The following is a 25901-nucleotide window of genomic DNA, read 5'->3' on the forward strand; positions in this document are numbered from 1 at the left end:
AAAATTTGAGCTCAATTGGTTGTCGAAGTTGCGAGATAACTATGAAAGAAACAACACCCTTGATTTCGAGACCTCAAATTCGAAATCTGAGGTCTCGATATCAAATTCATGGAAAATGACTTCCTTCTCGTAAGGTACTCCACTTCAGAGGGGGCCGTTTCTCACAATGTTTTATACTACAAACCTCTCCCCATTAATCGTTACTAAAAGTAATGTTTTATGTTAAAAATTATTTTGAGTATTTACCAATAGTGTCCACTGCCTTTAATACCCCTGGAATCATCAACTTATAATCCCAGGACTTTTTTTCTCGACGGTTTTTACTGGTGCATCACTTTCACAGGGGTGGCTATTCCCCGGTATGCCTGTTTGCCCAGGCAGACAGACCAGGGGAAGCGATCATAGTGTGAAAAGGCGACGGAACCCCCTGGTGCAACCCTGGGTTACAGTAGTGTGAAAAGGGTTATAGGGGGGAAAGGACTTTTGTGTTGATTCAACAGATGCTACCATGAGATTCAAGCATTTATTTCACTGTACATTCTTTATTAAGTTAAATCTTGATGATATAAAAACACTTTTATACAATGTTGCACACACAATACCAATGTATTAGTTTAAGTATACTCAATATACAAAAACCACTGACTGGATGTTCTTGTTTCAAGTCTGAAACGTTTCATTTTCTGTAATGATATCAATAGTTTTAATTGGTTTATTTATTTATAAATTGTCAGGCCTAGAAAAATATTGATGAGCTCAAAGTTCACAAAGTTGTCATTTATTCAGGAAATAGAGAAGATTGGACCAGGGTGAGAGACGCAGTTTTCTATAAATTTGAAGCTCGTTGGTATAGGTTATTGGGGTTTAGTATGTTCAAATACTATAGGATATGCTTATCGATAAACAGCGCTCCATATTTTGAAATTTTAGAAAATTAGAGTATAATCCAAAGTGTGTTACAACTTTGATTAACTGCAGCATGCAGTCTTTGTTCTTTAAAAAATACATTTAGTTTTCTTCATGCTTGTACCCTGTTACATTCATTCAAATTCTTAGTCTTGTCTATGACACACTCCCTAACACAATTGTACATTTAAATAAGCTATCCTTTCAGAGACCATTGGGTCCATGCAAAAATGCTGCTTCTTGATCTTGCAAAAAATATATCTTGCATGAACGACAGATCTCTGCACCAATTTTGTTTTGTGTGTCATCTAAGCAAGATTAACAGCTTTTTAACAGTTTCAAATTCACGTTCTACATAATGTTCTTTTTTAAAGAAATATGGTTACGTTTTTTGGAGGATTTAGCAGTGATACAACTATAATTTTCATCCAGATATCGCTAGTAAATAAAGTTTGTTTTTACAGCTTTCACGGTACGTTGTCTGGGAAATACAATAGGCTACCGTACAGAACAATGTTTTGTTTTAGGAATTTACATTTGTTTACGCAATTCACTCTGGGTTTTTCCCCATACAAATTTTTGGGCTTATAAAAATGACAGGGAATGTTCACACTCCTTTCAAAATTCCTTCTAATGATGAAAGGATTTCAAAACAGAAATTCAGTGTGTACCATTTGTTTTCAATTCAAACCTCAACCATAATCTTAAAGTGCAAGACAATGTAATCCACAGCAAATGGTAAGCACTTATTCTAAGTTCTATATGACTCTGTTCTTTTTTTCTTTTTTTATGTTGTAAAAAAATATTAATTTTGAAAGTGATTGACTTAATTTTGATCAGAATTGTATGCACTCTGATTTTAGACACTGCTTTTGTAACAACTTGTCAAAAACTGCTTTTAAAAATTAAAATATGTCTTGCAGGATAATTTTTATTTTTTATTTTTTAATTTGTAGTCGTAATATTTTAAGCTGCTTTAAATAACTACAAAGCACACACGCTGTGCAAGAAAAACATAAAACCAATGCTGCATTTGATAAAGGTGTGGGTTCATACCTAACACAAACGTGAAAAGCTCAATTTTTTGTCAGACATTTTCTGCATTGACATAAAAAAATGCTCTGCACTAGCGTGTAGTTGGATTTAACACACAAGCTAAAATATTCATCTCTGACACTGACACAGAGGGGTGGGTTTTGTACAAAAGCACAGCCTGACAAAGCACTACAACCCTGTCTATCACTATGCCAATTCAGGCTGTGCTTGCTGTTCCATTGATGGCTCTTCCTCCTCTTGGTCTGCCGCTGCCTCTTCCTGCTGTTCTGTCGACGGCTCTTCTTTCTGTTCTGTCGCTGGCTCGTCGTCTTGCTCTATTGCTTCTGGTTCTTCGTCCTTTTGTGGTTCTTGTGTTGTTTGTTCCTGTGGCTGAGTCTCCTTCGGCTTGGATTCAACTGGTGTTTGAGGTGTCTCCTCTTTTGGACTGCTTTGTTCCTCTCGTGACTGCGCTCGTCTTCTTTCGGCTCTCGATGATTTTCTTCCTGATCGAGATGTTCCGTTTTTCTCAGCCTCCTTTCGTCTCCTCTGAAAAAAAAAAAAAAAAAATAAACAGGATTAAAAAAAAAGCAGATAGGTAACTTTCTTACAAGATTAAATTTAAATAAAAGTACAATTTATGGATTTCATCGACAAGTTAAAGAGTTCTTCTCTATTTTACTAAAACTGGAAAATTTGAAACCTATAAAGGAGGTATGCAATTTTTCAGCATTTCTCTCTTTCTCTTTGAAAATAGTGCCAACAAGTGCTTTAAAAACAAAATACTCTCTCCAAATATCTCCTTAAGATGAGCAAATGTTCTACAAGATGAAAGTAGTAAAATTAAAAATAACATAAAGAATGCTGGGTTTTTTTCTTTTATTTTTTGTATACATAGATTTTTGCTAACTTCTCTGTTGGAAAATGTTTATCTTTTTCCCATTTTATTTTTTTTGACTTAATTTATTCAAATATTTTGTTAAAACATCTTTAAAATCTAAAAAGTTCTTTTTACAAGTACTTTTCAAAAGATAATTCCAAATAAATATTTTTTTTTTCCAAATGGAAACCTTAAACTGGGAATTAAACAATAATTCTAAATACTAGTCATGAGATATTTCATAAAACCTAATCATTTCTCAAAGTAAACACAAATCCTTAGAATATATATATTTTTTTTTAAACCATTAAAGAACAAACATGAGTTTTGAAAAAGAAGTTACACAAACTATACAGTACATCCATCATTAAATTTCTTTTGCAGAAGTGTTGGCTCTGAAAAGAGCCAGTGGTGGTCGTCGCAACATTTTGAACAGCACACATTGTTCTCTGGGGGCAGTCGTGCAGAGTATGTATATATTGTTCGAAACGCAAGACAAAACCTGCTCCTTTCAGAGCCAACACTAGCTCATGAGACAGCCTTGGGTTAAGTCTAAGTACAGGTACAGTAAAGACAGCATGGCGGACAAAGTTCTATCCAATTATTTTCATTTCTTATTGTGTCTACAGTACAGGATCAATAGCTATAATTACATCTAATAAACACAACAAAACAAAAAACAAAACAAAAACGGCACAAAATCGTTTTTGAGGGATAATAACCGATGAAGTTTGTGCATAAAACATGAAGGATAATACCATAGGTGTGTGGTATTCACCAAGCTTGAAATTGAGTATTGACTTTTGAGGCTGATTGCCAAAGCACCTGTTTACTTCCCATAGACCTCACTGGAAGATCTAGTGGATCAATCGATTTTGGAAATATATTAAGGAAATGTTCTTATTAAGTGGTGTTTGAAGCTTAAGTGCATGGTGTGAACAAATATGAAGTAACTAAAAAGAGTAAACTTGCAGTCTCACAAGCTATTCTTCCTATACACTCTGAATAGGGCTTGAAATATTTATACACTGGACTCTAGGCTTAAGGCCAATAGTTTTGGTGTCAGGCCAGTAATATTTGATTTGACAAGTCTGGCAGTCTTGTGTTTTTTTACTTGAATAAAATATATTTCATCGCGTGCCACTTATTCAACACAAAATAATATGTTGAAATTTTTACTTTGAGTCCGATGAATACTTGTTAATTATAATGAAGTTTATACATATACATTGTACTTATAAAGACAAATGAAGAGAGTCTTACTATACATGTCTTTAAAAACCAAAAATTAATATTCTTTATCCCCTATGCAAATTTAACATCTCTTATAAACATGTCTTATAACACTTGTTCAAATAAAAAACATAAATCTTCAATGCATGTAACTGGGGCAGGAAGTTTTTTATAATTTTGATTCTGTTTTTTAAATTTTTTTTAAGCAGAAACAGTTTTATTTTATTTTACGAGCATTGTTAGATCCTTAATATTTTGAATTTATTCTGCAAAAATGTACATTTGACAGAACGAAAAAAAAATCCAACCATTTTTTGTGCATCTTTTTGTAGTTATTGCTGAAGATTGGTTTGAAATAAATTATGAATGTTTTGGTTTGAAATGCAAAGTAAACAATTGTGCGGTTATTTTTACTCAGAGAAAGTTATAGTGAAACAATTTTTTTTACAGGAAATGTGTCTTGATCAGAAATGTATTAATTTTCTTTCTCTTTCTGATTTTTTTTCTGGTTGAAATTCACAACCTTGCACAAATGAATGTTTCTTAAAAATGATAACAGTTTCTTAAACACTTTGTTTGTTTTTGCTTGGTGACAAAAATTCATCATATTGAACAAGCTTAATTGCACCTAAAGTGAAAATGGTCTAGCTCACTGACTAAATCGTAAATGCAAAGCAGTCCGGTCAATGCACACATGCAGCCCCCTGCTTTCTTTAATGAACAAATTACAGCAAAAATTTGTCCATAGTTTTTTTTTGTTAGGCGAAATTTTAGACACAAAGAAAGCTTAATTGCACAAATCAAAAACAGTTAAGAGTGCTGCAAGGCTAGGAAGGCACAAGAATGGCACCAATACTGGAATGGCAAATAACGGGTCTGTTGCTAGGCAACAGTAAACATAGTTCTAATATGCCATAAATTATTTGAGAAATCAGTTGATTGTTGCACAGACGAAAAATAAAAAATTGATGCATGATTGGTAAGGATAAAAACATCATTGTATAATTTTGGTCTGAAACCTTATGTAGCTCATAATCAACCAATTTCTTCTGTAATATCTTTCCCTCTGAAAATGTAGTCATATTTCAGTAAAGTGTTTCTGAAAACCCTAAAAGAAACTTAATATTTTTTCACAAGGGTCCAGGCTCTGTACAAGCCAAGGCTTTTTCCTGGTGCCCTCCTCTTATCACCCTTTGTTCTTTTTTCTTGTATGTTTTATGATTATTTATTGTGATATTTGGAAATAAAAAACAAACAAACAAACAAACAAACAAACAAACAAACAAACAAACAAACAAACAACGAAACCAAGATAGTACAGCACGAAGATGCAGGTATTATACTAGACACCCTTTCTCACCTCTTTTGCTTCTTTCCTCATCTGCTCCTTCTCCTCCTGCTCCATCTCCCACCAGTTCCTCGGGAAGCGAGCGATGTTATCCATGAAAGCTTCGTTCTCCTCCCACTCCCTGGCCCACTCCTCGTGGTTGTACTCGGGCTCCCTGGCCAAGATACGCTTCAAGATCTCCTGGTTCTCTCGGGTGACACGCAAGAGCTCTCGCTGCCTCTTCTCTTTGTTCAAACTGATGGAAGATGAAATATGGATAGAAGTTTCATTTTGAAATCTTGTGTTTGATTTTGAATAAGTTAAGCAATTATAGTTAAGTGTCATGACCGGTACTCAAACCCATACTCTGCTGAACAGAAACACCAGAGCTTGCGTTTGGTGCTCTTATCTGCTCGGCCATGACACCCCAAACATAGGCGAGCGAAACATGGGGGTGTAAACCATTATAATTTGTTTAAAGATTTTAAACATACCTTCTATGCACATAGTTGTTCCTGTGATCCACTCTTCCTGTCGTTCTCATGATCTCAGACATCTTCTCAAGCAGAATGCGGTTGTCTCTCTCGATGATTGCCAGCCGCTCTTCCTCAAGCTAACAAAAGAACAAAAGTGATAATTTAGGGTGGCTGTTTAACTGTGCTGTCCGTTTGAGCAACCGGTTTATATATCCCTGAAGAAAAAAAGTTGAAAATCCCCCAAAAATTGCATGGCCACAGTTTTTTGAACAGGACGAGAACTACTGAGGGTACTTTGTGACCTTTGTTTTATCATTTTGTAAAAGGGACTTATGTGTCCATGGTCAGGTTATCACTGAAGTAAATGGTGCTTGAAAGGGTTAATATGTATATGGGTCCATTTTTTGTCAATTTATTTTGGTCTGATTGGGAAAAGGGGGAGGCAAGATTTTTAAGCGGGGAATCCTTCCACCTGCCTCCCCCCTCTGTTAACTCTAATGTTGTTCATTTCAAAAAGCTTTAAAAAAAATCAAAATTGTGTTCACACCATAAACTAATTTGTGTCTCCAACGGATTGAAACATTTTTTATTACGATGCTTCAAATCTGATGGTTCAAACTTCCAGCAAGTTTTGTTTTTGTTTCTCAAGAAAACTAGTTTCAAAATGTCAACTTACTTGTAATTTTTTCAGTTTGAGGTGAAGATGCACATATGTTGTTGGGGATTTTGTGTCGACCATTGGTTGAGCAGATCGGACCTAAAAGGAAACAAAAATTTAACAAAGTTGATAAAAGAAATAACAGAGGGGCTTAAAGGCATTTTTTTTGTTAATATTGTCAAAGACCAGTATTCTCACCTAGTGTATCCTAACAGTTTCTAACATATGCAGAAATAAACAATCTGTGAAAACTTGGAGTAAATTTTTCATCAAAGTTGCAAGAAAATAGTGAAGAAAAAAACCCCACCCTTCTCGCACAAATTTGTGTGCTTTCTGATCCCTACTCCGGTAAATAAAGGCTGCAGGTCTAACGTCTTACTCAGATCCAAATATGTTAATAATTTAAATAATTTAAATAATTTTTGAATTTAGGTGCGAAATAATCAATTTAAAAAAGAATACAACACTTCAGAGGGAGTCATTCCTCATAATGTTTTATACTTTATCAACCGCTTTCCGTTTTAAATTCTAATGCTCATAATTTTTATATATTTTGACTAATCAGGCCTGATACTTCACAGATGCAACAAAAGCGATTGCTTCCATGTCCCTTCAATGGTCATTGCCTTGGTGCCCTTGAAATGCAATCTCCTGTAGAATATACAATTTCCTCATAGAGTGCCCTTCGGACAAAATGCCTTGGTGCCCTCGCCCTTTCAAAAACAAAGCATACAGGCTTGAGTATTACAAATCATGACCAGTGCCTTCAGGGTGTTTGTATTTTAGCTGTTCTTATTCTCGTTGCCATGTTGGTAGGTTTATTGGGGGCGAATGCATATTTCAAATTGATAACATTATTGGCGGACAGATAAACATACACTACATTATCACTTCAATAATAAAATGCTTGGTAATATGGATTAGGTTTGGTGTACCCAATTGGGTAGTATACAAGTAGTATACAGGCCTACATTGTGCCACAATTGATTGTTCAGCCGTGGTTACTGTTGGTTACAAACGATGGTAGGGTTAATATGATTTTTAAAGATAAATTATGTAAATCTACACCTATCTAAATTTTCGATAAAGAAAACCAAAAAAGTTATGCTGATTATAGTTAGTTTTAATTTTTTGTTACAAAAGTCACCTTTTTCTTCCCGCCTTTTCACCTCCTTTTATTTGTATCAGGATGTGCCTTTCTTTTTATAGGATTTATTTTCTGTTTGTCTTTTTTCTTATGTTTTTTTTTAGTCAATTATTGGTTAACCAACAGTCTTAACCACTTGGTTGGTAATTATTTTAGACAGTTAAAACAAATATATAACATAAATGTACCTTTGACTTGTAGCTGTTTTGCCAGAAGAAGGTGCAATAAAGCAATTAAAATAAGTATTTATTTTCCCCCGTTTTTTCCCCCGTATTTGAGTAGAAGTATAACAGAATCAGCGTGACGAACAGTTATTTAAAAAAAAATCAAGATGTGCCTGGTGGAAAAACCTAATAGCTCTCACCACCTGCTCAAAACTGTTCATGTTTTACACAGCTAGGGTGTAAACCAGAAGGTGTTGTCTGGCTGTCACTTGAGTTTGTGTATAGCATCAATAAATTCTCCATTTATGGTTCTACCTAAAACAAACCCAGACATACTATTTCAATATCCCGAACATGCAAGTTTAACAGCAACTTTCCCTTTTCATTGTGTTAGCTAAGTCTACACTAAAGGGTCCTTCAGATCATACGGATACTCAAAACCCATCCAAGCCAGACAAAGTAAATTATTAAGCATAAACATTTTTACACGCACTTTTTGAGTATGTGGACATTGGTTTGGGGATGAAGTGCTGCTGTACAGTCTGAAGAGGTACTGTACATGCACAAAATACAGCACTTAAAGTCACCTGGAAATATTTTTTTTTTCCTTTCAAACATAAGAGTATATGCTTACGAACAATAAAACAATTGTTTTAGTAATTGTTTGTCACGATTTATGTGTTTAAAAAACATTATAGGCAAAGTCTGCCTCGATTGACGTCACGAACAGCGCCCTCTCGGGTCGGGGTCTAGTCTTAAATTTGTAAATAACATAAGAACTGATTTTTTTAAACCTTAGTTAACTGTTTATTCACATTCCACTCATCAAAACACATATATTAGTGACAAAAGCTTTATTTTGAAAAAATACCACTTCCAGGTGACTTTAAAGACATTGGACACTATTGGTAATTACTCCAAATAATTATTAGCAGAAAACCTTAATTGGTAATGAGTTATGGGGAGCTGTTGATAATATAAAACCTTGTCAGAAACGGCTCCCTCTGAAGTAACCTAGTTTTCGAAAAAGAAGTAATTTTCCACGAATTTGATTTTGAGACCTCAGAATTAAATTTTGAGGTCTCGAAATCAAGCACCTGAAAGCACACAAGGGTGTTTTCTCTTCCATTATTATCTCGCAACTTCGACAACCAATTGAATTCAAATTTTTACAGGTTTGTTATTTTATGCATGTTGAGATACACCAAGTGAGATTATTTTTCTTTGACAGTTACCAATAGAGTCCAGTGTTTTTAATCAACAATATTATTATCCATCTAAATAGTTAACTTGTGGGTACAACCATGCATTAAATCTCTTTTGTAGGAGTTTGCTCTCAATGGGTGTCAGGACACTTCGTACTTTTGTCATTTCGTACCCTGGACACTTCGCACCTTTTCAAGGTACGAAGTGACTTTGGACACTTCGTACCTTGGACACTTCGTACCTTCTTACAAGACACTTCGTACCTTCTCACGAGTCACTTCGTACCTTCTCACAAGACACTTTCTATTCGTACTAATTCGGGATTTCTGCATCGTTTATGATTGTTTTGTGCTTTGATCGGATGATTATGGAATAATAGCAAATCAGACCAACTGTTACTATTTTGTTGGGACCAAGGAGCCATTTCGACGATTGCGTGATTGTTTGACTTTAAAATATTTGTAAAAAATATTGGCGGAAGATGTTGTCCTTGGCGGTAACTAGTTTCACATTAAAAATGACATTCACATATTCAAACAAACTATATAATTCGTTATGTTTTATTAATTTTTATCTCAACAAACATTAAATTATTGAGGAATACACACTTTAATGAAGGTACGAAGTGACTCAGCTGATCCTGATTGTCCTATCGTACCCCGCCCACGGTACGAAGTGACCAATTTGGTTACGGTACGATGTGTCCCGAAGTGTCCAGGGTACGAAGTGGCAAAGGTACGAAGTGTCCGACATCCCTCAAAAGAGGCGGTGTGTGGTCTTGCTGTTTCAGACAGTATCCTCTGCTCCTCTAACTTCTCCTGAAGATGAGTAGAGTAGGACTATACTAATGTTGTAACCACATTGCCTCTTTTCAATCCAACACTCGCACAAAAATATATTTCATACACATTTGTACTGGCAATTAGATTCCTGTTAATTGTTCCTTATTTTCCACATATTAAATAGCTTCATTACTTCAAACACCAATATACAGTGTCGTGATCATTTTGTTATATTTTGTAGACCGGGAAAGATGTTGACTCCGAGGTTTGTTCCGCTATCGTCTCCACTAACGATAGCAGAATGAACCTCATAGTTCTAGGAGTAGACTTTGGTAATGGTAAAAAAAATTCTCTGAATTTTTTCGCTCTTATTTGTTTTGGATGATATCAAATAATAAACCACAAGGGAAACTGACCGTGTAAATTTTTTTTTTCAATTTTGCTGTTGAATGCAGAAATATTGACTAGAGCGGGATTTTAACTGTTGACCTTGGCCGGCCAACTGAGGTATCGACCTTATGTTGGCAGTTGGCTTTTTCGTCAATATCTTTGCCGGGGGGGGGGGGGGGGGGGGGGTGTTGCAATTCAGAATCCATATAAAATACATAGTTTACTATACAACCTAGGTAGGAAGCGGCTACTCCTAGAACTATGAGGTTTGTTCCGCTATCGTCTCCACAAGGTATTGGAGATGATAGCGGGACGAACATCATACTTCCTACTACTAGAACTATGAGTCATTAGTAGGAAAACGCAATTTTTGATCCAACACTTTGTAACCTATGGAAAAGGCGCTATATAAATAGCATAAATGCTAGCTTATTATTATTACATCAGCTATAGACCCTGTAACTGGGCCGCTGTACTCCTTTTACAAATTTGTCATTATCGGCCATACTTGCGACCGTTCAGAAAAAAAGGAGTACAGAGCCCCAAATAAATTCCAATATTAAACCATACACAAGGAAAACTGTTTGGGTAAAATTAAATCAAGTTCTAACATTGGGTTGAACCCACAATGAAAGAGGGCAGTTAATTCAATTCAATCAGCCTCTAATATGATTAAGAATTGTTGTCCAAGAATTGTTGTACAAGATACCAATACCATCTTGAACACTAACAATAACATTTTAAAAACAAATTACTACTATTTATAAAAAAAAGCTCACTTTACGTGGTGGCTAAGCCACCATTATTATAATTGTTGCCCTTCTCAACTTGTTTGTAACAACAACAAAAACTTCACCCACCTTTTGTATATGCTCATCGTAATATTTCTTGTCCCATCGCTGCTTGAGAATTCTACTTTGGCACGGTAACGTAGACTGGTAAGATTTATGCATGATGCTAAAATAAACCCTGTAGTCGCTGGACGGCTCGGAAAGGTGACACAAAACTCCAACAATTAAAGCGTGAAATCGTTGGCGAGAAAAACCGCTAATGAAAATGATACTGATCTATTTTGGTTCGGCCTAGATACTTGAATGAAAACTTGATACACCTGCCGTGTGCACCTGTAACAGTGTTAGCGTGTTGGTTGCTTACGTGCTCCGTAACCAAGCAATCAATTATGTGTGCCCTAAAAGCGGTCTGTGCAATGTGTGTGCGGTGCAAGCTTCTGTTTGATCACGTGACGCGGAAGCGTTACCAAGGGTGGTTACCACCAAAACGCGACAGACTGGACATACATGGGGGCCACTGTTGGTCCCAACCGACGGCTGATTTATGTCTGAGAAATACGAGGGACACAGTTTGAACGTTCCGCTGTGTGTGTCATTTAAAATGCTAACACAAAACAACCGTAAGGTTAGAACAAACTTCACAGACCGTGAACAGACAGTGCTTTCCGTGACCCGAACTTAGGCCCGCGGCCCCAACATTTACAACAGAACAATATCAATTCGATTCCTGCAAAAGAGACTTCAGCCGAGGTCTCGAACGTAATTCGTTAGTGAGAATTGACTTCTTTCTCAAAACCACGTTACTCAGATGGAGCCGTTTCTCACGCAATATTGTTTTGATATTTAATTCAATTCAATTTATTGAATTTATTTACATCTAGCTCCATGATCAAAGTTTACAAGTAAGGAGTCACAATTTTTCCATGTGCGCTCTAAAAACATTACAACAAATTTAAATTCGATACCGATTGTGCTAATTACAAAATATACTTTTAAACCGTAAATAATTTAAATTTGAAAAAGAGAGAATCATTATCTGTTAAAAAGTAAAAACAAACTTTTCAACAGCCAACTTGCCAATAGCTCCCCGTTACTCGTTACCAAGAGTAAGCTTTTATGCTAACAATTATTTTGAGTAAATACCTGTCCAGTGCCTTTACAGAACGGTGGAATTATTTATAGGCCTACATGTACGTCAGCGCTTTCGAACGTCAAAGTGTTGATGCAGTGCTGCGTGCATGCACCACGTGTAATTTGAACCAATTTTGAGGCCTCTCATCAACGGTTGAAGTAGGGCAATCAAAGCATTGGAACTAAACTAACGATTGCATACAATATTTCACTTTCTCATGTCATGCATAAACATTGCCGGTGGTTGCCATTTACATCATTTAATTGTTGTCAGTAAAACGAGTCAACGTGAAAGTACGACATTAAATTGGTGACTTCAAATTGATTTTTCCTAGTCAAAGTTATTTTGCTTGAGTTAGCTAAAATTGGAAGACACAACAGATCTGAACGTCCGCCATCTATCCAGGATCACAAACCGATCGGAACGTCAAAATGTTTCACCTCTCGGTGAAAGGCACACCTTTGGTAAAGGCAGTGGACACTATTGGTAATTACACAAAATATTTATTAGCATAAAACCTTTCTTGGTGACGAGTAATGGGGAGAGATTGATGGTATAAAACATTGTGAGAATCGGCTCCCTCTGAAGTGCCATAGTTTTCGAGAAAGAAGTAATTTTCCACAAAATTTGATTTCGAGATCTCGGGTTTAGAACTTGAGGTCTCGAAATCAACCATCTAAACGCACACAACTTCGTGTGACAAGGGTGTTTTTTCTTTCATTATTATCTCGCAAGTTCGATGACCGATTGAGCTCAAATTTTCACAGGTTTGTTATTTAACGCATATGTTGAGATACATCAACTGTGAAGGTTAGTCTTTGACAATTACCAATAGTGTCCACTGCCTTTAATCATCAAAGACTAGTATTCTCACTTGGTGTAGGGGCCTATCCCAACATATAATATGCATAGACATATCTGTGAAAGTTTTCACTCAATTGGGCATCGAAGTTGCAAAAGAATATGAAAGAAAACACACCCTTGTTTTTATTTATTTATTTTATTTATTTATTTCCAGGCAAACAGCACATACAAAGAATATGGAATAAAAAATAAGACTACACAGAGAACAAGCCTGCGGATAACCAAAAAGTGTGTTCATAAGAGGCTCCAGGCCTGAAGTTATTATTCGAGGGAGTTACCTCTTTCTCAAAACTACGTGAATTCAGAGGGAGCCGTTTCTCAGTGTGTTATACCATAGAGCAATGGTTATACTACCAACAGCTTTCCATTGCTCGTATGTTTTCTATGCAAACAATTATTTTGAGAAATTACCAGTAGTTTCCAGTGCCAAACGCGGCGATTGTCTGAGTGTATTTACGGACCGTATTTATTTTTTCTTTACATCTTTCTCAGTAAACCTTGTCACTTCTTAGGGGGATAAACTTTTGGTTTTTGGAACCTTTCAGTTTTCTTAATCATATAATGTAGGTGTAAACCATAAAACTAAAATTAAAACTTTTTTTTCAAAAGGTGGTCACGTTTTTGATAAAACGCTTACTTAGGGTGTACACAATCTGTAAACGCTTCTCAGATTCAACAGCAACTTTTGGTAGTATTTGTAGGCTTAGAACAATAAGTTTATTGTATAAAAGGTATTGCCATACATTGTTTCCAAAACGAATACCTTTTCTTTGCAATACCCGGCTAAAGGTGTGTTTACATGGGTTTGGTAGAGCTGACAACAACATAGTCACAGACGGCGATCAACCGTTATACATTGTATTGTTTTGTATTGTATTGTATTTATTTTTCAAACAAAAAGTGGTCAAACCGCAAATTACATGTATAGGAAACAGGAAATAAAAAACAGTCAATAATAAAAACAAAACGGCAAGAACTGAATAGTTTGACAAGGTAATTAGTTAACAAACAAACAAACAAACAAATAAATAAATAAATAAATACAATACATATGTACATTTAAACAAAAGATCCATCTCGCAGTGACGCTCATGGCGCTTCAACATTATTACCCCTGGTCACTGGGCCTTAAATCATTCCTTAAACCATCTCAGTTCCCTGGGGAGTATACAGCCTGTGCTGCCAAATATGTAGCGCAATCAAGGCTAATCAATCACAGTAACCAACTCTGCCCTCACAGGTACCCATTTACCCTATGGAGAGAAGTAATTATAGTGAAGTGTCTTGCTCAAGGACACAAGTGACACGACTGGTATTCAAACCCACACTCTGCTGAATTACCAGAGCTTGAATTCGATGCTCTTATCCGCTCAGCCATGACACCCCATGTACTCCTTTTTAAAAATGCACCCCATAATATATCCAATGTAACTCACAAAGAAGTCACAACGCTTTAAGCAATTTGTTATGATTTTCACCACAGTAAGTAAGAAAACAAAAAACACAATGACAAAAAGACCCCATAAAAAAGCCTAATGGCTTCTCGATGAGTTGATAATATGTCTAAGATGCAACATCAGGCATTGAATTTAACTGTACTTACAATCATTGGTTGTGCTTCAAACTGATGACTTTGACACTAGTCGCGACTAAAAATGCATTGAGACATTTTGTTTGCCACACAGGCGAAACATAGTAGAATTCACGCTGAAAGGATTGAAGGATTGTGTCAATGATGTCGTGTTGTGTTTTGTAAGTAAAAAAGTTTTTGTCTTCAGCGATACAATTGGTTCACCAAACAGGTAGTTGCGACTACTTTTGTAGTAGTCCGTGTTGGCACAATTAACTGACTAGTTGAAAAACAGTAATTGCGACTAGACTAAGCAATCAATCGTCGTGATTCAACACTAGTCGACCAAGCTTCATCAAGCATCAGGTTAGCTGCTGATAAAGCCCCTTGGGTTATGCCAAAGCACCTATACTTTTGGCCTGACCATGGGGAAAATCTTCAATAACTGATGTTAGTTCAAACGAACCCAGAGTCTGGTAGGGATGAACTAAATCTTACTCTCTAACTCATTCCTCGCTCTGGTAGTTTTGCTGGCATTTCCCAACGTTCGTCTATTCGAGCTCCTCAGATCGTTCTTCTTCTTGGAGGCCGACCGTTGAGAGCAAAGATCCGAGATGGTGTAGAGGTAAGGATTGAGGGAGGAGTTTATTGGAAGGATGAAGACGACAACCCAGGCGTAGGTTTCTGGTGGTATCTCCACGATGCGACTTTGAGACAGGATACCCATGATTATCACTGGTATCCAACAGATGAAATCAGTCATGACTATCGCCGCCATTTTCATTGCCATGCGTAGTTCATCGTCTTGGTTTTTATGGCGTCGCACCGACTTCATTGAGGACCTCGCGCTGGCGAAGATGAAAATGTAGCAGATCAGAATCACCAAAAAGCAGAGCAGGTTGACGCCAAGAAAGAGAGCGATGGAGAAAAACCAAGAGGCACGATAGCCAACCGGAGAGGGTATCCCGACCGTGATTTCAGTCAGCCCACCGGCATCGATGGTCTGTTGCCGTGTCTCGTATGAAGTCACTTTGGTCATGAGTGGTAACCCGATGCAGACGTCCGAGGTGCCGTACGCATCTGATGTAGGGTCCAGAGCTAGGATAGTGGGCACCAGCCCAACGATTACAGTGCCGATCCAAATGGAGAACACAATAATCCGACTCGACTTAGCCCGGATATGATGGCGGCTGAATGGAAAGACAATGCAAATGAATCGATCGATTGTGATAGCCGTCAGGAAAAAGACCGAAGCTTCACTCGCGACAATGGAAAGAAAGCCCGCCACTTTGCACAAGACGCTCGCCTGCCACTCGGCCGACACCTCAAAATAACGGTCTCCAAAATGCAAATCAGCGCCAGCAATAATCAGCATGTATAAACCCATAAGTGAGTCTGAAATTGCCAGATTGAACACAAAGGTGGATTGTACTATCCGACTATCGCGGCCGTCAGTGTCCTCAAGCGATCTCCAGACCATGACGAAGATGTTGCCAATGAGGGCGCTAACCCCCAAGATCCACATGAAGATTTTGAGGACCAGATTTGGCATGAGTTCACTGCACACAAACAACGGAGGCTCTGGTTCCAGGGTTTTGCACTCTATGGTGGCCGGAAAGAAGCAACAAAGTCGATGGTCATCCACGTATCTGGAAGATAAAGTCAAACAAATAAGTTCAAAGCAGATGGTAAGATATTCAGATACATGCACACATTTATTTCCTTGTTCTATTTAAAAATAATGACAAGTACATGGAGTAATATAAGATTTGAGGCATTGCATGGTGAGGTATCAATGTATATTTGGTTTGCGGTAACACCATGTGTGTATCTACCAGGTAGACTTTGTTCTTAGAGAACTGTCTGGCTTTATTCTACTGCCGCGGAGTAGATAATCGGGGGTTCGGGAGACTTCTCAGTTCTGAAAAGAACTGTCCTGCTTTTAACTATTACCAGGGCGGATGGTATAGAAAATAGGCTTGGACCACTCGTGATAAACTGTACTGCTGCGGAGTCAGTTCTGAATTGGTCTCAACGTTTCGACTAGCTTGCTCTAGACATTGTCAGGAGACTGAAGAGGTAGGAGAAGAGTGGGCTTATTTACATGGAGTAAAGCAAAAATACACTTAAGGAGCAGCTAAGCAGGATAAATGTGATAAATAGAGTATGGGGCTGTTTTGGTAAGCAGAAGCTTGTGAAAAACAGCCAGACGTACAAACAAACAAACAAACAAACAAACAAACAAACAAACAAACAAACAAACAAACAAACAAACAAACAAACAAACAAACAAACAAACAAACAAACAAACAAACAAACAAACAAACAAACAAACAAACAAACAAACAAACAAACAAACAAACAAACAAACAAACAAACAAACAAACAAACAAACAAACAAAACAAACACCCCCAACAAATAAAACAGACAGACTATGCAAACAAAAGGACCATCGAACATACATGTAAGACATGACAGGTACTCTGACACACGATACATAATATAGATCCAACAACAAATTCAAAACTATTAGTAAAAACATGGCAGTAATGTGATTGAATTGCGTAGGAGGGGAAGCTCAGATGCATATTGGGAGATGAGGTCATGGTGTAAAGAGGACTTACATAGTCACTTACATAAGACTCACGGACCACTGAGATCTCATGCTCTCATCTATGGCATTCCACACACTAAAACCAAAGAAGCGGATCGTGTTCATAAAGTAAGTGATGCAAGTGAACATACATATAGGTGAAAAGTAGCAATTATAGTGAAATGTCTTGCTCAAGGTCATAAATGTCACGACCGGGATTTGAACCAAACACTCCGATGACTTAACCACCAGAACTTGAATTGATGCTCTTAACCACTCGACCATAACATCCTATACAAGCAAATATGATAGTTTGCATACTTACAAGACAGATAAGTCAACCAGTCCATCAAAGGCACCTTCATCTACTTTTAAGGGAGGCATACCATTAAAATTACGTGCCAGTATTCTGAAGAAAGATAACCACCAAAAAACAAGCATTAAAGCCACTGGACACTATGTATTCAGTAACTACTCAAAATAATTGTTGAATAAAAACTTACTTGGTTACGAGCAATGGGGAGCTGTTGATAGTATAAAACATTGTGAGAAACGGCTCCCTCTGAAGTAAAGTAGTTTTTGAGAAAGGGGTAATTTCTCACTGATATATTTGAATCTGATAAAATACTTTAGGCCTGAAGCCTTTTTTTTTAGACATCTGAAAGCAAACAAATTTGTGCAACAAGGGTGATTTTTTCTTTCAGTATTCTTTTGCAACTTTGATGACCAGGTTTTCTATTCAACGCACCAAGTGAGTATACAGTGCTAAATACATATCATTGTAGATTAAAAACCAAATGATAGCCTTAGCCTGTTACTCGTATAAAACTTACAATGTTTGCAGCTTGCTCAGTCCAGCAAATGCGTTTTTTTGAATTCTTTGCAGGGGCACATCAAAAATGGTACTGAAAATAATAGAAATAATATGGTAAAAACAATGTTGTTAAAGGCGTAGAACTGAACAGGACATGTTAGATTTAGGGGAGGTTTGACAAAAATAAAGTATCCTGGGTGGATTTCACCAAAAAATTAATATATAAATAAATAAATAAAAATGAAATGTTTAAACAGAAACAAGTCTTCCATTCAGAACAAAATAGTCAAATATCAGAAACATGCATGGCCTAACTTTTATTCAGTTTTTAATATTAATGTTTTTTTGTTATATAGTGCTTTTTCACTCCCGAAGGGTGTCCCATAGCGCTTCCAACATTATTAGCCTTGGTCACTGGGCCTTTAATCATTCCTCAGCTCCCTGGGGGAGTATAAAGCATTGTGCAACATATGTGCTACCCAGCTAAATCAATCACAAGAACCGTCTTTCCCCTCATAGGTACCCATTTACCCCTGGGTGGAGAGAAGCAATTAAAGTTAAGTGTCTAGCCCAGGGACACGAGTGTCACGATCGGGATTCGAACCACACTCTGCAAACAGAATCAACAGAGCTTAAATTCGGTGCTCTTATCCGCTCGGCCACGACACCCCATATTTTACGGTTGCAGCTGTTGATTGGTACACATACAAGGAAGACAGGGAGCATCAATGAATGAAGAAACTCACATTCCACGCAGATTTGATAACTCCTCCATAGCTAGGCCTTTAAGCTCAGTCAGTGACGTGTTGGATAGATCTCTAGAAACAAATACACACAAAACTCAAGATTAGGATTAAGATGTGCACCTCAGATTAGATTAGATTAGATTAGAGTAGATTGGTAACCTACTATCACAAAGACCAGGGTCGATTTTAAAAAGAGTTAGGACTAGCCCTAAATTGTACTAGGAGATACTAAAAAACTTAAGGCTAGTCCTAAGTTAGGACGAGTAACTCAGGACTCATTAAGATAAGGATAGTCTCACTCTGCCCTCACTTTAGGGCCCATTCAGAATAAGTCAATGTTACAAAAATTTGATTTGTCTTCCCTCCCGAAATTGTTCATAATACTTACAGCCATAGCAGGTTACCAAGTCCATCAAATGTTCGAGGTGGTACCTCCGATATCTTACTGTTGCTCAGTGACCTAAAATAAAATTAAAAAAGACGATCGTAAAGTCCGAGTAGGGGAATAATGGTGAACGAGCTCAGATAAATAAGCAGGAGTTTGTCATGTTTGAGCTTTGAAAGTTAACAAATAATTTTATAAACTGTACAGTACTTAAAGCATCATCACAGAATTGGTCAGAAAAAAAAACTGCCCAAGATCACGGCCGGTTGATAAAAGTAGAAAACATCCCTTGAAATATTTCTGTCTAAAAATGTCATATTTGATGAGAAACAAATAAAACTAACTTCCCATTTTGGAGTTTTTCGCTCAGTGAGGCTTTTAATAATTTTTTTAAAACTGATGTCACACAAAAACCAAGATGGCAAATCGATCTCAAACTTCTATGCAGGTTTGTCAGTTTATTTATACGGTGAATTACATCAAGTGCTTTCACTGTCAGCAGTTGTTTTGTTAGTGAGGAAAACCCAATTCTGTGATGTTCCTTTAAGTGGGAGCCAATGCAATAGTCATATACTTACAGCACTCTTAGATATGGAAGCTTTTTGAAAGCGCCCTCTGTGGTCGAAATTATGTTAGATCCAGAAACATGGCTGCAAATTCAAGAAGGGAAGAGACTTATTGAGGGACATAAACCATCCTAATAAACCTCTTCTTCACTTTTGGTTGAAATTTTCATCTTGAAAGAGAAAATCCTCTCTGATATAATAATAATAAAATTAATATCAAAGTCTTATTTAGCGCACGTATCTACCAAAAAGGTACACAAGGCGCTGAGTGTATACAAACTTTAAAAAGGATAATTTATTGAAGTGATGAATTCTGAGATCCAATTATTTAGCACTTATACTTTCTTGGACAAGACTTTGGGATTATGAAAGTATTAAAATTTATCAGCACAAAAACTTATACTTTGTAACGAGCAATTGACAGCTGTTGTTATTATTATAAAACACTGTGAAGGACAACTCCCCTCTCTGTCAAACACTAGTGTTTGACAAAGAGGCAAATAAGAGGCTCTTACATTTGAATCTGAGAAAGTCACCGAACCTGAGGTCTTTCTCAGGCACTGGAAGCACAACAAATCGAGCAACAATGACATTTTTCTTTCATTATTTCTTGCAACTTCAATGTCAATAAAATGCCCCAAAATCACAAATTTGTTATTTTAAGCTTATGTTGGGATTCACCAAGTGCATGAAGTGAGAATATTGGTCTTTGTGACAACTACCAAAACGTGTCCAGTGCCTTTTGAAGGAACAACGATCTGTGTGGGAGATTGGGTTTAACCCACCAACTTTTTTGTCAGATTAACTGACTCGCATCTTTCAAAAGCCTTTAAAGACAGTGGACACTATTGGTAATTGTCAACGACTAGTCTTCACAGTTGGTGTATCTCAACATATACATATACAATAACAAACCTGTAAAAATTTGAGCTTAATCGGTCCTCGAATTTGCGAGATAATAATGAAAAAAAAATAAAACAAACATTGTCGAAAACTATGTCACTTCAGAGGGAGCTGTTTCTCACAACGTTTTATACCATCAACCTCTCCCCATTACTCGTAATCAAGAAAGGTTTTATGATGAGTAATTATTTTGAGTAACTACCAATAGTGTCCACTGCCTTTAAAGGGCTATTTTGAGAGCTGCAAAAATCATGTGATTTATCTGGAATATCTGCGACAACGAAAGTTTCTCATTTCAAATGGCAAACACTTGTTTTTTTTGTTTTACATTACTCCAATACTCACATTGAATGTGTTATAACCGCTACATTGGACAGTGTTGTTTCGTTCCAACCGTTGGTACAAGACACAATAAGGTTCTCTCCACTGTATCTGCAGTCGCACTCTTCTGGACATCGTTTCTTATCTTTAAAGAAAAAGGGGAAAATTTTAGTTTTTGTTTGCTCGGTCCAAGTGCCTCATCTTAAGGTGCTTGGATGGGCTGACAAATCCTTGTGGGCGTTGCATCCATTCTTAGTAACATCTATATCATAAAAAAACAACCCAACATCTAACATGCTAATCATGTATTTGAACTTCACTGCTTAAATTACACTTAGTTACCCGATCATGTTTGTTGAGTTGTCATTTAGCCTTCGAGAAAGACTGCTCGGGGTGAAACGTAAGGCCACTAACATTTTTTAAAGTATCAAACAAATAAACCGCAAGGGTTTCTTTGTTCAACCTAAAACCATTTGAATGTTCACAAGTTGTAATATTGGTTGTACACGTCTGTGTTCAGAAAAAACATAGGATGGTGTCATGGCTGAGTGGTTAAGAGCTTCAAAATCAAGTTCTAGGAGTTAAGTCATCATAGTGTGGGTTCGAATTCTGGTCATGACACTTGTGTCCTTGAACAATTTATACTCTACTATAATTGCTTCTCTTCACCCAGGAGTATAAATGGGTACCTGCGAGGGTAGAGGTTGATATTGTGTATGAAAAAGCCACTTGAGCACCATGGTAGCTCAGGGCCGTATGCTCCCCAAGGAGCTGAGAGAGATTACAGGAATGTTATTGGCCAAATGACCAGGGCACTAATGCAAAGCGCATTGAGAATCAATTGTGAAGTGCGCTGTATAAGAACTAGATACTATCATTATTATAACAAACGAGGATTACCGCATTCTGTTTCATCGTCCAGGCCCTTGCAGTTGTCTTCTCCATCGCACACGTACGGTCGTGGGATGCACCCAGCCCCCAATTTATTCACAACAGAAATGAAGAAACCGTCATATACTCCGATGCCTTGATATGATGAAACGTTGGAGAAGAGTGATGTGTTGGTTAGGCCAGTTGTGGTTGTGGCGAGTTCGGTCATCGTTACGGGTTGCTGAGTCGTCCTGGATCTGGGTTCCGTCAATGCATCACATTTGTACGAGCCGGGACAGAAAACATCACCTTTAAAAGACACACAGGGGATTTAAATCCATAAAAATCAGTGGTAATAACATAACAGTCCAAGTATGTTAAATTTCTAATAATAATGTTTTAATTGCTGTTTGTAGGTATGTAATGCTTTAACTAAACTTGATACATTTTGTTGTCATTACCAACATTGAATAAATGTCTAAAACTAGTAACTAGTCAGTGTTGGTCCAAGACGTTACTATCAAATGTTTTAAGAAATAACCAACGCAAGGGGAACCGACAGGTTTTTACAAGTTTATAGGGTCGAACAAAAGGTGATCCACAGGCTGAACCAAAGGGTTTTTTGGTTTTAAAAGCCCTCCTCTGCAATTTTTGGCATTTTATATGGTATTATCTTCATCTGTGAAGAACTTGATAAAAAAAAGAAAAAAAAAGAAAAAAAAGGGGGCAAAAAAAATGGAATTCCGCTTAAAAAACGGAGAAATCACATCCCTGCTTGACTTACTGCATTCGTTTTCATCCTCGTAGTTCCAGCAATCTCTGAAGCCATTGCAGCGTGAATCACGAGTGACGCAAAATCCTTCCCCACAATGAAACTCATCATCTGTACAGAGTTCTAGAAGACGTTAAAATAAATAAAAATAATACAAGGAATTTACTCAATCGGACTGGTAAATTCTAAGCTAAAAATAATAATAACAATAATAGTGGCTTCTTATATAGTGCTCAGGTCCGTGACACTCATGGCGCTTCAACATTATTACCCCTAGTCACTGGGCCTTAAATAATTTCTTGACCATCTCAGCTCCCTGTGGAGTATACAGCCTGTGCCGCCAAGTATGTAGCGCAATCAAGGCTTATCAATCACAAGAACCAACTCTATCCTCACAGGTACCCATTTACCCCTGGGTGGAGAGAAGCATTTATAGTGAAGTGTCTTACTCAGGGACACAAGTGTCATGACCGGGATTCGAACCCACACTCTGTTGAACAGAATCACCAGAGCTTGAATTCGGTACTCTTATCCGCTTGGCCACGCCCCCCCCCATAAAAGACCACTAACGAACCAAAAAGCAAATTTTCTCCCCCCCCCCCCCAAAAAAAAAACATACCTAGAAACCTAAAAACCCCTTCCCTTTATAACTTTGGCCTCTCTCCGATGTGCACCTCAAACCTACCACTTGTGACATTTTCAACATGGTAGATGGACATGTTAAACCCTCCAGAGTTAATATATCCGTCCGTTTCCATGGTGATCCACAACTTTCCCTTCCAAGCAAAAGTCCGCCATGAGATGTCGAGTCCAGTCAGCAGAGCAATTTGCGGCGAATCTCTCTCCACGCTGAAGTAGACTTTGTCGAAGTCCACCTCCACGTCAAACGTGGTGATTCTTGCGAATAGAAACTGGTCGGACTGCGGGATGATCTGCCATTGACAGGTGATGCTGTTCGGAGTGATGCCTGGGAAGCCCGGGGAACTCAGAGTAATTGCCTCTTTGTACACACGATTATTCTGGACACCACATTCACCTGTATGATAATCATAAGATATTATTTTATAATTTGCACCGGGTATGAAGAATCTGTATTTTTGTTTATAAGAGTTTTGATCCCTTTTGTCGATCAAGTTTTTTGGCCATGACATGAATCCCTACTCACCGTGAATGAAGATGTATATAATTTACCCGTAGAAGTTTCAGCTTCATTAGTCGTTAAGTATTTTAAAGAAGAAAAAAAAGAAGTGAAAATCGCAGAGTGATGTTTTTTAAGGAGAGTCGCATAGCTCTGTTGTACATGCTAAAGTCTTTTTTATGGAAATTCATTTACTCATTTCTCAAAATAACTACACGCCTCAGCAAGTAATACCTTAAGGGAAGCTTTCTACCATCAATATCTTTAAGCTGTGTAAGTTTAATGTAAATGTTAAACAACAGTTTGTTGTACAAAAAGTACCCAAACCCTTTCAAACCATAGCAATCAAGATATGTATTTTTCTCAAAAGCTAAATGACAACACAACACATGAACAGGTTACTCAAAGTAAAACATACGCACTGCGGCGGAAATACATGAATAGAGAGATACATTTTGTAGGGTCAGAAAGCACACAAGAAAAACAAAGCAAGTGGTGAACAATGAATAAGGAGACAAGGAGTGGGGGTGGAAGGAAGGAGCTGGTTCTACCACAAGAAGATGGAAACATAAAAGACAAGATGAAAGGATGGGAAGAGGGAGGACAAGTAAATATTTAGTGAATGAGGCAGGCTAAAAAGAGGACGTCTTTGGAGGATAGGAGAAGGCACAGACAAAAGGTGTTTAGTGAATATGTATTTGGTTTGCAGTAACACCACTTGCCAAGTTACCGCAAGTAGAGTTTGTTCTTTAGAGAACTTTCTTGCTATACATTCTACTATCGAAGAGTAGATTGTTCGGGTTTTCATGAGACTTCTCATTACTGAAAACTACTGTCATGCTTTTTAAACTACTACCTGGTCAGATGATAGAAAATCGGCTGGGACTATCTACCTCCGATTATCTACTCCGCGGCAGTAGAATAAAGCAAGACAGTTCTCTAAGAACAAACTCTACCTGGCAAGTAGATACACATATGGTGTTACCGCAAACCAAATATACATTGATACCTCACCATGCAATGCCTCAAATCCTATGTGGGACTATCTACTTAAGCTTATAGAGTCGTTCATTATTAACTGCACTACCAAAGAGTGCATTCTTAATTGGTCTCAACGTTTCGACTAGCTACATGTAGCTCTAGCCATCGTCAGGAGTGAAGTACACTTACTGCATATGCTCTCGTCTGTTTCGTCAGGACAGTTGGGCTCCCCATCACAGGTTGACTCCTTATCTAGACACACAATACCCACTGTTTGATCCAGGCACGTAAACTCCTCTTCCATGCATGTGCCTGAGAATAAGCCATTTGGGATCTAGATTTGAATATTGCTCGGTATAATGACATGCTTGATTACAAGTTACCTCTTAAAGGCAGTGGACACTATTGGTAATTACTCAAAATAATTGTTAGCATAAAAACTTACTTGATAACAAACAATGGAGAGCTGTTGATAGTATACAACATTGTGAAAACGACTCCTTCTCTAAAGTAAATTAGATTTTGAGGTCCTGAAATCAAGCATCTGAAGGCAAACAACTTCGTGCGACAAGGGTGTTTTTTTCCTATTATTATCTCGCAACTTCAACGACCAATTGAGTTCAAATTTCCAAAGGTTTGTTATTTTGTGCATATGTTGAGATACACAAAGAGAGAAGACTGGTCTTTGACAATTACCAAAGGTGTCCAGTGTCTTTAAACTTAAATTCCTAAGGACATGCTATCAAGATAGTTAATAGGAAACAATCTCAGACAATCAAGTATTAAACAAAAAGGCCCTCCTTCCTTTTTACAAAAAAGGCATGACGCTACACATTTCTATGTTTTCTATTTGGTCTAAGACAATATATTATTATTAGAAGTTTGACTTACTGTTTTTGTGTGTCTGGCTTATCGTTCCTTCAATAAACCTATTCCAGTTTTCATTGCGGTGAATATCAACTCTGATCCAGGCTTTGTACCCGGCGGTGATCACGCGTACGCTGGGCAGGGGTCCATCGTTTAGTATCACCACCTCCGTGGACTTATCTGAAGGGTCGTGTCCGTTCCCGATAATCACAGTGTCAATTTTTCTCTCGATCTCAATCCGCCAGAACTCGAAGAACACCACGGAGTCAGTGTCCCCTGTCACGAACCACACACAGATTGGATGATATGTCGCAATGAAGGGCAATGAGGGCGCTGTTTCATTGCTCAGTAGAAGGTGGCTTTTCCCGCATGGATCTGTGAAGAGT

General features: G+C 37.5%; 2 protein-coding genes across 3 annotated transcripts in view; both read right to left on the reverse strand.

Moving 5' to 3' along the window:
- Window positions 1–536: 536 nt before the first annotated feature.
- Window positions 537–11432, reverse strand: LOC139945514 (uncharacterized). Its single transcript, XM_071942884.1, has 5 exons — window positions 11062–11432; window positions 6531–6611; window positions 5873–5991; window positions 5412–5634; window positions 537–2487 (listed from the first exon to the last, which is right to left on the reverse strand). The coding sequence occupies exons 1-5, from the start codon at window positions 11152–11154 to the stop codon at window positions 2149–2151; spliced, it is 855 nt and encodes a 284-aa protein (XP_071798985.1). The 5' UTR covers window positions 11155–11432; the 3' UTR covers window positions 537–2148.
- Window positions 11433–11881: 449 nt separating this feature from the next.
- The window catches only part of LOC139945178 (uncharacterized), a 34816-nt gene continuing 20796 nt past the window's right edge, over window positions 11882–25901 (reverse strand). The window contains exons 17-29 of one of the 2 annotated variants that reach the window (XM_071942467.1): window positions 25540–25890; window positions 24838–24960; window positions 23215–23565; window positions 22542–22652; window positions 21788–22066; window positions 20912–21032; window positions 19676–19747; window positions 19101–19172; window positions 18713–18784; window positions 17986–18057; window positions 17478–17561; window positions 17196–17249; window positions 11882–16207 (exon numbers count right to left, since the gene is read on the reverse strand). In XM_071942467.1, coding sequence (XP_071798568.1) covers window positions 15046–16207; window positions 17196–17249; window positions 17478–17561; window positions 17986–18057; window positions 18713–18784; window positions 19101–19172; window positions 19676–19747; window positions 20912–21032; window positions 21788–22066; window positions 22542–22652; window positions 23215–23565; window positions 24838–24960; window positions 25540–25890 — 2924 coding nt within the window. In that variant the 3' untranslated portion in view covers window positions 11882–15045. The remainder of the gene's footprint in view (window positions 16208–17195; window positions 17250–17477; window positions 17562–17985; window positions 18058–18712; window positions 18785–19100; window positions 19173–19675; window positions 19748–20911; window positions 21033–21787; window positions 22067–22541; window positions 22653–23214; window positions 23566–24837; window positions 24961–25539; window positions 25891–25901) is intronic. The other variant, XM_071942468.1, reaches the window with a different exon arrangement.

The sequence above is a fragment of the Asterias amurensis genome, chromosome 12 (genome assembly GCF_032118995.1).
Source record: "Asterias amurensis chromosome 12, ASM3211899v1".
NCBI lineage: Eukaryota > Metazoa > Echinodermata > Asteroidea > Forcipulatida > Asteriidae > Asterias > Asterias amurensis.